The 14,694-nt window shown below is 37.6% G+C and overlaps 1 protein-coding gene across 9 annotated transcripts in view; it reads left to right on the top strand.

The window, feature by feature from the left end:
* Nucleotides 1–14,694, top strand: part of USH2A (usherin) — a 379,342-nt gene that overhangs the window by 148,862 nt on the left and 215,786 nt on the right. For all 9 annotated transcript variants that reach the window (XR_007903998.1, XR_007903997.1, XM_051783908.1 and 6 more), the window contains 3 exons: nucleotides 2,250–2,453; nucleotides 2,586–2,666; nucleotides 5,057–5,242. Coding sequence is in view for 7 of the 9 variants with exons in the window: in XM_051783908.1 (XP_051639868.1) it covers nucleotides 2,250–2,453; nucleotides 2,586–2,666; nucleotides 5,057–5,242 (471 nt within the window). In the remaining 2 variants the exon portion in view is untranslated. The remainder of the gene's footprint in view (nucleotides 1–2,249; nucleotides 2,454–2,585; nucleotides 2,667–5,056; nucleotides 5,243–14,694) is intronic.

Here is a 14,694-nt window from a genome sequence, read left to right as displayed (position 1 = left end):
TCATGGTGTATTTTTCAGATACCGTGAACAAATAAGTAGCAGTCAGTAAGTGATTAGTGGGGAATCTAGTAAGTGGCTTTGAATGCATGAACTCACACTGAATGTGTGCACGAAGTAAACTCTGCAGAGCTGTTTGGAAGCCTGGTGGTTTCACAGCTATAGAGTAGTTTGAATCAAATCCATGCATTGGCATTCACAGATATTTCAAGAATATAGTGTTCTTCCAGCTCTAAGTATCACATATAATATAATCTTCCTTCAGGTTCTGTGTGCATAATATTTATGGCCTGAAAGAGCTAGCCAGTCATACCCTGTCAGTGTTGCCTTGTAGCAGATGGTATAGCCTCGTGAGTGGATGCATTCACAACTCCTGCAGCAAAGAGATCTGTGAACAAAGAATCTAGGGCAACATAGCATCTAAAGTGAATGTCTGAAGTGCATACCGAGGCACATCAATAAACATTACTTTTCCACCAAGCCTCCTCAGCACGCCGCAAAATAAGATGGCGGCTGGGAATTTGTATTTAGAGTGTCCAAAGAGAAAAACATTCTTATGTGTTCCTAAATGTAGTTTTAGGTAAACAAGATTAGACATTACAGCTTAAAGCGTGTTTTATTTAGGGCTACAGTGATGTAATGGTAAGATAATAGAATATGGAGACCTTCTGATTTAATAATTATTTAGATAAGATTTTCTCAATCAATGGCTGCTTTGTAGTTAATTTTTAATAAAGGAATGTTGTTTTGCTCACAGCAAATAAGGGATAAATATCCTTCTCCTCCCCCCTCACCTCCATGTCAGTTACAACTTTAATTTAAGAAATTTCAACTAGAGTCTGTGGGCCTTTGCATGACCCATCATATGCCCTCTTGAGAGGTTCAGAAGGAAGGTACCTTGCAGGAATGTTTGTGAGAATTTGTACAGTCTTTACTTATTCTGCAACTACTTGAGAATAAACAAGATTACTTGGTTGACATTAGTCAGAAATCTTCAAATAGTGATAAATGTAGCCAAAAAGATACTAAAATAATGTATTAAAATAGCTTATACAGTGTGCATCTCACTGAAAATTAAACAGCTGTTTATTCTGTCTTGTGATTAGAATGTCCATGCAGACTGGGACTAATTCTTTCCTCTGCCGCAGACTAAGAAACTGAGCAGGTCGCTGTGGAGTAGCAGTTGAACTTAAATTAGGATGTATTCATGCTGAGGAGCAGTTTGGCTAAATTCCTAGCATTGTGGAAAGAGAGAGTGTTTTAGAGACTGATTCAAAATGGGTTTCCACCTTCAGTACCCCTTTTTGCATGAACTACGTAAGGACATTAGATTCTCAGTTCAGGTGGCTAAGTACAAATACTACTCTGATCTGTCATCTTGCAGTGATAAAGGCAATAAAAGTACATAATATATAAATACAGTGCTTTCACAAAGCTAAAGAGTAGCACTGATCAGTGAGAGGTGGATTTTTAATTTACAAAGTTAATTCTTAAATGAACTGAAGTCTTTAATTTGGTTACTGTTTACTTCAGGTTTATGTTAAACACCAATCGCTACTCAGATTTGAGAACTATTTTGTATCAATTTATTAATTTTTAGTAAATATAGAGATTTTAACAACTGCATCCTGAATTTTATAGTGATGTTTTAACTGCAAATGACTAATTTAACGTATTTGTAATGTTGATAGGAATGTTACACACGTGGACACACAGAAATATATGTATATATAGAAATAAATATAAAATGTAGCTTCTTAAATTTTTTATCATAAACAAATAGTTTAGGGTTGTGTTTCTAGAGGATGTTTGTAAACAGCATAATAGTTATATCCCCATCACAAAAAACTGAAATAACTCCATCTGATCTCCTGAAGTTAATTGTATTTTTAATTTAGATATTTTTCTCAGTTTGAGAAAGCATGTGTATTAACAAAATATTAGAAGGCAGCAGAAAGCTGATTTTAAAAGTCAGAATCACTTTTATGGTAATAATTTTAAAGTGAGAAGTGACAGGAGAGAAAACAGAAAGCTATTTCCTTCTGGGATGGAATTGCTAACAGTGAAAGGTGTTCCTGTAAGGCAGGAACTTACCAGCTTAGTATCGTGAAAGTGTAGGCAGAATGTCACGTTGGAAGTCAACCTATTCACATTATAGTCTTTAATGCTGAAAATATAGAATTGAAAGGAACAAAAGTGTTTCTTAATGACTGAAGCTCTTTATGTGGTACTAATCCCTTACTGTTTGCTAGGTTTCGGTGGTTGCATGAAGGATGTTAAATTTACACGAGGTGCTGTCGTTAACTTGGCATCTGTGTCCAGCAGTGCTGTCAGAGTCAATCTGGACGGATGCCTATCAACTGACAGTGCTGTTAACTGCAGGGGAAATGACTCCATCCTAGTGTACCGAGGAAAAGAGCACAGTGTTTATGAGCATGGTCTACAACCATTTACAGGTAGCACATTGGTTCTTTTTTAAAAAAATACATAATTTTCAGTTCATTTTTTGTCAATGTATTACTGTGTTCAGTGTTTTTTTAGTATTTTTAATCTTTTACCTCCTCTGTACTTCTCCATGTCCTTTGAAGAATACCTCTATAGGGTGGTTGCCTCAAATGAAGGAGGATCAGTATCTAGTGTATGGACCCACGTTCGTACAAGAGAATCAGGTAAATATAATTTTAAGTTTTACTTATTCTCATTTTTCATAGGCTAGCTAATGCCAGGTTGAAGGTGTTCAAGAATGGTCTCAGCACAATTCTGTGCAATGTGCTCTAGGATGACCCTGCTTGAGCAGGGAGGTTTGACCACATGACCCACTGTGGTCTCTTCCAACCTTACCCATTCTGTGATTTTGTGGAGACAATCCCACCACAGTGATTTTGAGTAGTGCACGTTGCACGGTATTTCTGAAGGAGCAAAACTGCTTAATGCTTTGAACAGAATACCAAGCTACAACATTCAGCTAAAGTGTTAAGGCAAGTATTTTCTTATCATAATTCAAGGCATTTTCCAAACATGTATTGGATAATGTCATTATGTGAGAGGAAAGGATGTTATTGAACTGCATTAACTGAGTAAGAGCAGCCATCCATGTAGTTGTGCTCTTATGTGCACATCTGACCTCATGTTACATGAGTAGGTTGGAGTAAGTAAATCTGCATTTTCCTATGCATCACCTAATGATACAAAATCAGGTATAGAGAAAGGTGATGCTGGGATAGCAGGCACAAGCCATGGAAATAAGAGGCCATGTAGTTGCTAGGGACAAGAAGGTGTTGTGAAAGTTGTTTTTTTCAATGACCCGCACATGAGTATGCTGCTCAGTGTGGCTGAACGAGGATTCTTTTAACAAGTAGTCCATAGATTGTGTGTGAAAATGTGGCAATATATACTACCAAAGCAGCATGTGGCTTGTGGAGAAGGTTTCAAAGTAGGAACATATCTGCTGAGCATTAAAGATCAAATTTTTTCATATGTCTTATGAAGAAAATTTAAAAAAACTTTTCCCCTTCTGTTCAGTGTTTTTGCAAACTTCATCAAGCAAGTTTTTGAAGATTTACAGTTCTGTGTATTTTATTTAACAAACCTTCCCTCTTCTGTAAATTGAAGCCTAATTGCAGTCCAACAAGGCAGAGAATTCTTTTGATGGAAGTTATTCAGTGTATGATCTTAAAACATTATGTGATACTTGCATAAATATTGGACTTGAAAACGCATTCTTATACAACTTACTCTCATTATTTGGTGTGCCACCCAGAAGGCACAATATATATGCATATTTTCATATTAAAAACTGTCTGACAACTGTAAGGTTTGCCACAAATTTGTTTGCAAGCTGACCACAGTATTGAGCAGTCTATGTTCCCTGGGGTTGGAGAATAATTGCACTATTTAATTATTTTTGAGTTGGTTTTGTTATATCCCTTATGAGAAGACCATCTGCTGTACAGTACCTTACCTTACCTTCATAACTAATAAAATCAATATATTACTGTAGTAATGGAAACTTTCTCAGAGTATCACATTCTTACTTTACACAAGAATCACAACTTCCAGGTATTTTTGTACTTTCCATGCTGATACCCTTCTTATAAAAAACAAGACTGCATTCATATTTAATGAAACTAAACAATAAAATTACCAAAAAATAGGTTATTTAATGGAGAGAAAAGCGAATGATCATCAGCAGGGCTAGGGAGTCCACATGCGTTTACGGCAAACTCATCATCCATCATCCTGCCATAGTGTTCCTTGGGTCTTTCCTTTGCATCCCTTGTGCAGTCATCTGTGATGAAGCTGTTACTGGCCAGACCTTTACCTGGTATAGTAATATCTAAGAAATAGTTAAAGGTTATAGGAAATGGGATGATTTCTTTTTATTAGCAACTGTATGCATATATGATCTTGGTTTTCTGTTCCTTAAAACATTTTCATTTTCCTTTTTCCTTTTTTTTTTTTATATTATGTTATGATCAGAAGCAAAGGATTTTGCAAAAAGGCCTTAAAAATCACTGCTTTACCCCAGGACAAGTGCACGGCATTGTGGAAATAGGAAAATAAATCAAAGACCTTCAATTTTTTGAAGGACTTCTGTAAATGAGAATGCAAATATTTAGAAATGTCTCATAATTGTGACATTCTGTGGCTTAGATACCCAACTGATAAATATCAAAACTCTTCTCTGTTGCAGTACTGTCTTGCTTCATTCAGTTGTGTTATTTTAATGCCTGAGCTTGTTAGCTACGTGCAATCCACCTCCTCTCTTTGTGAGTGATGCATAAATATGTTTGATACATGAAATGTTTTTGGAAAATTGCAACAAGACAAGAAGGAATGTTATGTAGATGAAGTTTTGATGGTTTTGAAATATAGCTTAAACTGAATAGCTCAAGATGTGCAGTCATATTAAATCAATGCTGAAAAGTTACAACTCTAATAAATTGTATTTATGCTAATGGTTGAGTCTGATTTACTGCAGCCATTAAAAGTGAAGAATAGGGGCAATAGTCTCCTTAGAACTGCCATTTTCTCTATTTTCTATTTTATCCTTCTACAGTTCCACAAAATGTGCCAAGTCCCTCAAGAGTTCACAGTATAAATGGTTACAGCATTGAGGTCACCTGGGACAAACCAGCTGGGGTCATAGGTGTAATTGAGAAGTACATTTTGAAAGCATATGAAGCGGATGGTCCCAATGTACCCATCACTAGTGCTGAGCTTGCTGACGCTGGTATGCTCACAGGTAAATGCTGTTAAGTGCCATTTTTTAGGCATATCTAATAACACAGGATGCTTATACCTTCTTTTGTTGATCTGTAAAAAATTACTTGTCTATTTTTGTGTATACACAGCATAGATAACATTTGGAAGGATAATTATTTGTGTCAGCGTCCTCATAGTGATGTACTCATTTCAAAGAACAATAGAAATTAAGATACAACAAAAATACTAAAAAGCAATTCCCAAACTATTTATGATCTGGGCAGGAGGAATGCTTTTTTGGTTTACTTGTTTTTGCGCAGTATATGTGATTTTTTTTTCCTCCTTCACTGTTGTTCCATCCAGTTCACCTAAATTAACTCTGAATATGGGTCCCGTAGGATACTATGTGACCTGAGGTATGAAAGCACTTGATCTACTTGCCTAATTTTGATCATATAAACCCAACTGATTTCAGTGGGAACTACCATGCATATGCATTAATCAGATGGTGTGGTTGATACCACTGGGATGTAGAGGTAGGTTATTATGGAATGAAGGAATTCAGGGCTTTGAGTTTATGGGGTTTGTTTGCTGTTGAGCTGTGGGTTGTGGACAGAAGCTATAAGGAACCATTACATGAGATGTTTCCTGGAGTCTAGGTCTTTTTACCCATAGGAGGCAGATTTTTTTAGGAAGAAATGGTGGACTCTTTCTTCTACATAGAGAACATTTTGGGACATTTCTTCCTGTCAAGATAACGTGGATCTGGCTTTTTGCTCTCTATTAATAAACTGCCTTTGATTGCTGCTACAAGGGAAGGAAGTACATTACAGAAAAGAATCTGGATTATGTTATATAGTGACTAAACGGGGCAATAATACAAAATCTTACTTTCATTGTAACAAATTGTGACCAATACACTTGTTTTTATAATCTCTAACATAAATTATTTAATTCATAACAATTACAAAAGTGGTAACAATGTAATGCTCAAAGCTGTTGCTTTGGTTTGACTCAGGTTTTGGGCAGTACAGTAGTCTTGGAAAAACTGTTAACTCAGGCAGTATATTATTGCTGCTTTCCTCAAGCCCAGGTAATAGTTTTTACATAAGTATATATGGTTTGTGTTGTTTCTCTACCATAAGCATACATTTTCAAGAGAAAACTTGCATGTATTTTATTTTCTTCAGTTTTAAATATCTTGACTGTTTGTGAGTGATGAACTTACATGCTGCATGGGCTTTCTGTCCTTACTGCCATTTCTTTGATGACCTTGCTGATTTCGATATTCTTTATTTATGCTATAAGGCAATACAAATTGTATTAGCAGAATTTAAAGACCCTAGTAGAAACATATGTATTAGATAGCTTATTCACAGCTGATGGTCAGAACAAAAATGTTGTTTAAATTTGTTGGTGCTGTGCCATGATTATGTGTCAGGGTTATGAAAAAGCCTATACCAGCCTGGACAGGTAAGAGGTTTTCTGCATGCAGCTTACGGGAGGTAGAAGAAGAAAACCTTTGTATTAAATGGAGACAGTAAGTGGATCTTGGTTCTTTATTACAGCAGATAGCTGTTGAATAATGGAAAATAAAAGAATGGAATCATAGAATACCAGGTTGGAAGGGAGCTCAAGAATCATTTTGTACAACCTTTCTTGGCAAAACCATGGTCTAGACAAGATGACCCAGCGCCCTGTCCAGCTGAATCTTAAAAGTGTCCAGTGTTGGGGAATACACCACTCCCTGGGGACATTATTCCAATGACTGATTGTTCTCATTGTGAAAATTTTTCCTCTTGTGTCTGAGTGGAATCCCTTAAGGAGTAACTTGCACATAATAACCTCTTGTCTTCTCCATGTGACTCCTTGTAAAAAGGGAGTAGCCACTCTTTAAATACTGGAACATGGTGATAAGGTCTCCCCTGAACCTTCTTTTCTTGAGGCTGAACAAACCCAGTTCTCTCATCCTTTCTTCACATGGCAGACTTCCCAATCCTTTTAGCATCTTTGTGGCCCTTTTCTGGCCCCTCTCCAGCCTGTCCACATCTTTTTTGCACAATGGGAACCAAAACTATACATAGTGTTCCAGGTGTGGCCTGACAAACACTGAGTAGAGTGGAATAATGACTTCTTTATCTCTCCTGGTGATGCCTTTCTTGAGGCAGCATCCTGCTGGCTTTGTTTGCCACAGTAGCACACTGAGCACTCATATGACCCAAAGAACTTAAGAATGGCTGTATTCAAATATTGGTCTCTCTGACAATGTCAGATTATAGATGCTTAGGAAGAAAATGTAAGAAATGTGCTAAGCACAGAGTGAGTGTTCCTGTTAATACAAATTCAGCTGTTTGGCTGAAAGCTGCATCTGGACCATCATACTTAATGTACTATGGTAAAACTGTCTTTATTTTTTTATACATTTATACTTCTAGCTTCTGTAACTTGCTGTGGCAGTAAGTTTTCCAATTCAGTTTTGTGTGTTTAAGGACTGCTTCCTTAAACAGTTTAGTTATGTATTTTCCAATTTTGGCATTGTATGAAATATATAATTGATGTCCTCATGGTGAGGTCAGAGCTGAGACAAGTGGAAATTAAATCACTGGTCTTGAAGCTATTTTATCTTAGTTCATTGATTTCAGTGAAGCCTACACAAGTGGGCAAGCGTGTGGACATTGAGAACTGGCTATCCACAAATGTGAGGCTCCCAGGAAAAAGTGTCTTTCCCTGTTGAATTATCTTTCCTAGTTAATCAAAAGTTATCATAAACACAGAACCCCACAGAAGATGCTTACTTTGAATTTGCTGAGAAGGAAAATGTTGCTTGTTTTCTCCCTAATTTCAGGTAAATTTCTTCAGAAATTCTTTTGTTGTGTTCCATGAGGAAATGCCACAGTAACTCAAACAACCAGGCTTGTTAATGCAACAGCAGAGAATAAAGCACCACACCTCTCAGTGGGATCACTGATGAAGAAACTCTGACATTTTTCCACACCCTCCTTCAAATTTTCATTCCCTGTCAAATCTAGGCACCACTTAATCTGCTGCTTGTGAATGTATCTGAGGGCACTGACAACCCTCTTTGTCTTTTTTTTCCCTTGAAGCTTTTTATGCCCATCTCCTGTGTTTTGGTTTATACTTAAATTGTAAATTCTTTTGAACCATTTCAGTAGGGTCCTGAGTCATAACTGTTGCACAGTGACAAAAAGTTAAGAGCATTACCCATTTCTGTGTGTGTCAAATTCAGAAGAACCTGTTGTACTGTTGTCAAGAAGAAAAGCTGAGCTAAATATTAAAACAGGTCTTTAAATGACTGTAATACCACAGTCTCAAATGCCTATTTCTGACTCATCAGAAACCAAAATCCTTCCAAATCTGACCCTTGTAATCTTCAAAATGTCAAACTATTTTTTCACTTTCATCCAAGAAAGGAGTATTCATCAGATTTAAATGCTTAAAATGAGGTTCTGACTGTTGAACCAGGAGTGTATTGGATATATTATTTGATATATTTCCACATGGTGTTCAGTATCTGTATTCTAGGCTGAGAGTGTAAAGTTAGAGTGTAAATTTTTGGGATTCAAGGAGCACTGTGCAAGCCTATCTTGCCTTCAAAGACGCATGTAATAACATTGATACACTTTGGATACAGCTCGTCACACAGAGTAATAAAGGAAGTACAGGGTCATCACATCAAAGAAGTTTCTTCCTAGAGGCTGGGTTGCTTTCCTGTGCATTCCAGTGCATTCCACATGCTGACATGAAAATTTGGAATATAAATTAGTATCAGTATTTAAACAAATGGAAGAGGCTTTAGAACATACATTGTTTCAGTGTGGTTTGTGAGAAGCTTTTGTTTCTACTTTCCTTTGGAATCCAGAATATCAGAGGATCATTGGGGTTGGAAGGATTATCTAGTCAACTCCCCTAGCTCAGGCAAGGTTAGCTGGAGCAGGTTTCCCAGGACCATGTCCAGCAGAGTTTTGAATATCTCCACATATGGAGATATTCCACTGTGGGAAGCCAGTTCCAGTGTTTGTCCACCCTCACAGTAAAAAAGTGTGGTTTCTTGTGTTCAGTTGGAATTTCCTTTTCTCTCCCGGGAAAGTGGTCACAGCACCAAGCCTGCCAGAGTTCAAGAAGAGTTTGAGCTCTCAGACAGATGGTGTGATTCTTGGGGTTGTCCTCTGCAGAGCCAGGAGTTGGACTTGATCAAAGAATCGTTTAGGTTGGAAAAGACCTCTGAGATCATCATGACCCATGATCCTCGTGTGTCCCTTCCAACTCAGGATATTCTATGATACTATGATTCATGTATTTCAATTTGTGCCCATTGACTCTTGTCATATCACTGGGCATTACTTAGAACAGTCTGGCTGCTTCTTTGTTCCCTCCCATCTGGTATTTATAAATATTGATAGATCACCCCACGCCTTCTCTTTCCTGAGCTCAGTCCCAACTCTCTCAATCCGTCTTCGTAAAAGACATGCTCCAGTCCATTTTTCATCTTAGTGGCCCTTTTGTATCACCCACAAACTTGCTGAGGGTCACACTTTCCCCATCATCAAGGTCATTAATGAAGATGTGGAACAGTATTTGCCCCAGTATCAACCCCTGAGATACACCCCAGCTGTCTTGCCTCTAAACAGGTTTTGTGTTACTGATCACAATCCTCTGATGCTTCTTTTGTCAAGCGCAAGCACTGGGAGGACTATGGTGGGTTTTTCTATCCACCATAATTCCGATTTCTGTCATTTAAGAATTCGGGAGATTGACAAGCCTGTAAATGACAGGGTCCCAAATATGGGCATTGAAGGATGCTAATGATACCTGCAAATAATATTGAAATAAAATATCCTGCAAAAGAATTCACAAACAATTAGTGTTCCTCGTATAGATATCTCTTTCAAGTGTGTATGGTTTTGCTGCTCATCCTGCCTGTGTCATTGCTGCGATAGTTGAGGGTTGATGTTGTGACTGCACATGTGGTAATGAGAAAATTGTTGTCAACAGGTTCCCCTCTGAAAGCCCATGGCAACCGTTCCCTCCTTCCCATGGCACGTGTTTGTAATTACTTTTCAACTTTTAGTCTCTTATACTTGACAGATGAATATCTCAGGAAAAGTTAATTTAATGATTTAATATGGTTAATCAAAGTGTCTGGGCTGCCCCTTGGTTTTGAAACTGCTCTACCTAGAGAATCTCTCAGAAGAGGAGACAGGGCCACCTGCCAGTGACAGATCGGCTGGGGCTGGACAGCGAGGCCATAGGACTGGGGGAAGCTTGCTGCCAGGCTGGCAAATGCCCATGCTCTGGGAAATGCTGCTGGCTGAGAGATTCTCCCTCTCAGGGAAACCTCTGCCAGGCCTCAGCCGGCACTGCCGAAGCAGCCTGTGGCTTTGCAACCAGCCTCTGCGCCCTGAGCACTGCCTCTGGTGGCATTCGGGGGTCACTGTCTGAGGTGGCTCTTAGGAAGTGTTTCCTTTGGGCTTTTTTGGTCTATATGGGGCCTGTAAGCAATGGGGAGTGTGCCATGTGAAACTGTTAGTGAATTGCTGGAATAACTTTCACACTCTTGAAATTACTTGAAAGCTCTTGGTTTGCGCAAATATTTTACACTGAAAACATTCCTATGCTACAGGTAATGAGATTTTTGTAAATTTATAGGAATTTATAAATTTATAGGAAAGGATTGCAAACCAACTAACGTGAATGTATGTAGGGTCAGAGCACTAGGAGGACTCCCAAATCCCTGCTCCAAACTGAGACAAATTTCTAATGTACTAAAACTTTTTATGTAGATACAAATAGGCATAATGCACTAAACAGGTTTGGTGTATTTAGTTTGTATTTACTTACAACTAATGTTTAAAGTAATAAAAGCTAGAACTTTTTAATGAAAATATGGTTTTTGAAAGCTGCTTCATTAGGTGCTTGGCAGCTTGAGCCAAGTTAAATACAAGAATGGCTGGTATTTTGAGGTGGATTATTTCTCATTGTCATCATTTTGTTGAAGTAACCTTTGGTCAGAAACACAGATAGATGACAGAAGATGTCTAAATATTTCCCATTAGAATGACAGTATGTGCTTTACAATGCTGTACCACAGCATGTGAGATCTGGAGGGCTGTATGCATTGTGCCCACACAAAGGGGTGTCATGCATTGAGATCCATTTAATGATGAGGACTATGATGCTCATTGTTGGCCTGTTTTGTCCCTGTGAGTGTCATAAGGAGATTTGGTCTCTCTGTCTTTCTCACCCATCTATAGGCACACCTGTCTTGGTGGGAGGAGCTGAAGGAGCATACCAGAGGCTGCAGCCCAGCCCCTGCTCAGATCCCTGTTTGACTGCGGCAGCTAATGCAACATCGGGTAGCCAATAGACCTGTCTTTGCCCATTAGGTTTCTGTGAGTTGTCAGGTGGTGCTTGAGCTCCTAATGACTCTAAGTCAGAGTGGCAGAATGTAGGTTCCTATCTCCTTTCATTTAGCTGGCTTTAGCAGACTAGTGGCATATTTTTCAATATATGAATTTTAAAACATAAATTATATTAGTATTCTACAATATTAAGATTCAAACTTGATTGAGTTTAGACCTAAATGAATCTTGTTTACAGTCCAATGCTGTTTTATAAATTTATTCATACAAAATGTAAATTGTCTGATTAAATAAACCTGAACATTTTATCAAAATCACATCAACTCTTAGCTACATGCCAATACTTTTATTAATAAAAAGAAGTCAATGTTTTAATGTTTGTCAGGACAGAAGGGATAATTAATATGGTTTTATAGACATACTCAAAAAAGTTTGCAAAAAGGTGGACAGTATTTCTTTCTCTCTTTGCAAACTTTTAAAATTAATCATACTACAGAAAACGAGCACTACCAGTTGTTTGAAATGATCAAGGGTAACATAGTGGTAGATATTACAGAATCAATACTCTGTTGAGCCAAGGTTTTTTTGCAAACTGAAGCAGCTAGAGAGTTGCCCTGTGTTATCGGGAATGTAACAGGTTTCTTTCAACCACTGCAACCTGAATTGCATCTTCAAAGCCAGTGGAGCTTGTACATGGTTTGTTATGAAATATTTCTGGTGGGGAAAAGAAGGGTCTTTCAAGCCACCTAAATCCAACAACTAAGGTAAACTTTTTTTTTGTTCTTATAAGCCAAAGAGTTGGAATAGGTGTCCTCATGTTCAATAGTCCTTCAATGTTTTATGACTCATACTATACTTAGTTAGAAGATGCTTTAAAAATGCAGATGTATGCGACAGATTGATGTGCACAGGCTTTCAGTTCAGAAATGCATATGTAGAAGACACATGTACTTAAACAGTTTTTGCTACAATCTGTCAAAAACAAAGTCAGTTGAGGACTTCCTTTTCTGATCAGTGGACTGTGATTAAGTGTACTGTGGCAATGATGCATCTCGACACACAAGTGACTTTGTTGGACAGATGCTGTATGACCTCAGGCATTCAAGTTAGCTAAATAGTCTCGAGGTATGGGGAGGGGAGATTTGGTAATTTTTGTTTCTAAAGCTTAAACAAAAACTAAGGTGAATCTAAAGGTCAAGTGTTGTTTCAATTGTAATAGGTGTATTTCAAAATAGTTCCTTATGAAATAGAGTGTTAGGGAGTCAACAATGAAAAAATCTGTCAAAGAAAAGTCCTTTTGGCAACAAAATGCACTCAACTTGTGAAAGAAATGTGTGATAAGCTTTGTTCGGAATCTTAATATTCAGTAGCAAAGCTGAGTTTTCAGGCTGCGTATGAAAGTAATGCCTGGTTATGATTAAAATTAGCTAAATTTACCTCTAAAAAAATAGAACTAGCCTTGCAAAATAGTCCTCTTCAACCATGTTAGCTGAGCTAACATGGAAGTGAGGAAGTGTACTTTAGTATTTGTGTTACATCTGTAAGATTAAATAGCTTATTTTTGTGTGAGTTTTGTATGTAGGTGAGTGGTTTTGTTTTTATGGGAAGGCTTCATCAGGAAATATATTTTAAAAACCTCACCTCAATTTATATTTTTTTATAACCAATCCATTATGCAGAGTAAAAGCTCTATAAGTTGCAATAAGCAAGTGTGTCTTTTCATCTCTGAAGACCTGGTGGAGTTTTGAAGCAACTTCATGAAACAGTAGGGTGACAGATTGGAACAGTGAAGCAGCTGCTTTCATAAAACTAGATGAAGAAATTGCTATAATACTGTAATTGCCTTTGATTCTATTTTTCAGTTTTTCTGAACAGAATATTAGCCCTCATAGTAGTGGTGAACAGTTTATTTTTTTGTTGATGAGAAGCACTACTTTTCCACTCAAAATCTGCCAGGATGCTGTGTTGCCTAAATGTATGAGACTTCCCTTTTAGAGGTTCTGAACAAAAGAAATGTCTGTTTTATGGAGAAGTGAAGGAAAGAAGCTGGATATTTAATCTTCTTATATGCTGTGTGCATTAGAATGATGAATGGAGTGGATATAAAGATGCAACTCACCCTGACTAGTCCATGCACCCATTTTGCCATAAATTCATTGTTGACCCCTTTTTTACTGTCCATAGCAATGTTCTTATCCTTTATCTGCTGGAATGAACGTAGCGTTTTCTCTCTGACACAACTCTAAACCTCAACTTTCAATATTGCAAATAATTAAAGACCATTTAAATAAAACTATAGAGAATTAAATACTAGTTTTGCATATAAAGTGGGCTTAATGTTCTAGGTGTGATTCCAGATCACTCTTTTAGACTGTTAACTTTACATTCATATTTAACAAATGACATTATTCAGTTTCATGGGGTCACTGTGTCAAAATGTCTGTGTTAGAACTTTAATTTATTTCCAAAGGTTCTTTGGGCAGATAGGATGGTGTGTTAGAATGATTTAGTGTCTCCACTTTCCCATGTGGATTTTAAGGCTTTGAACGTAGCCTATGATGTAAATTTTGAGACTAGGTGGATTCAGCTGCTCTGTGGTGGCAGACTGAATGAATGGGACTCATATCCCAAATGTGGGAGGTTGACCCTCATCTTAAATATTGATGATGTCTCTAATTCTATCTCCTGACCAAAGTGACAATTTATCTGCCTCTCTCCTGTTAACTTTAATAGAATACATGCAATTGTGGCCACATTTTGCTTTGTTAGCATCCCATCTTGGAAAGCCCGATGGATTCTTATCAGATCAACAATTATTGGGTATAGACAAGAGATGCCAGTCAGGGAGTGTGATAATTGAGAAGTTGGGGTAAGTTTTTTAAAGCTGTCAGCTGACTTCATTGGATCATAGGCTGTTTTTTACTGCAAAATTTATTTTGCTGTGCTATAAATTAATTCACGTGTATCAGTGATGATCTTTGCTGTGGGACTGCTGACTTCGTATTTTAACGTAGTCAGGCGCTGAGTGTAAATTTCACTGACTGACTGAAAGTGCAGAGGAAATGAGTGGGTAATGAGAGCAGAGCAGCCAGTTCTTTAATTGAATTAAAAG

This window comes from Manacus candei, unplaced genomic scaffold (assembly GCF_025592945.1).
Source record: "Manacus candei isolate 608988 ecotype Guabito, Panama unplaced genomic scaffold, ASM2559294v1 h1tg000017l, whole genome shotgun sequence".
Lineage (NCBI taxonomy): Eukaryota > Metazoa > Chordata > Aves > Passeriformes > Pipridae > Manacus > Manacus candei.
The sequence above is the reverse complement of the archived record's forward strand: the minus strand, read 5'-3'. Positions and strand labels throughout refer to the sequence as shown.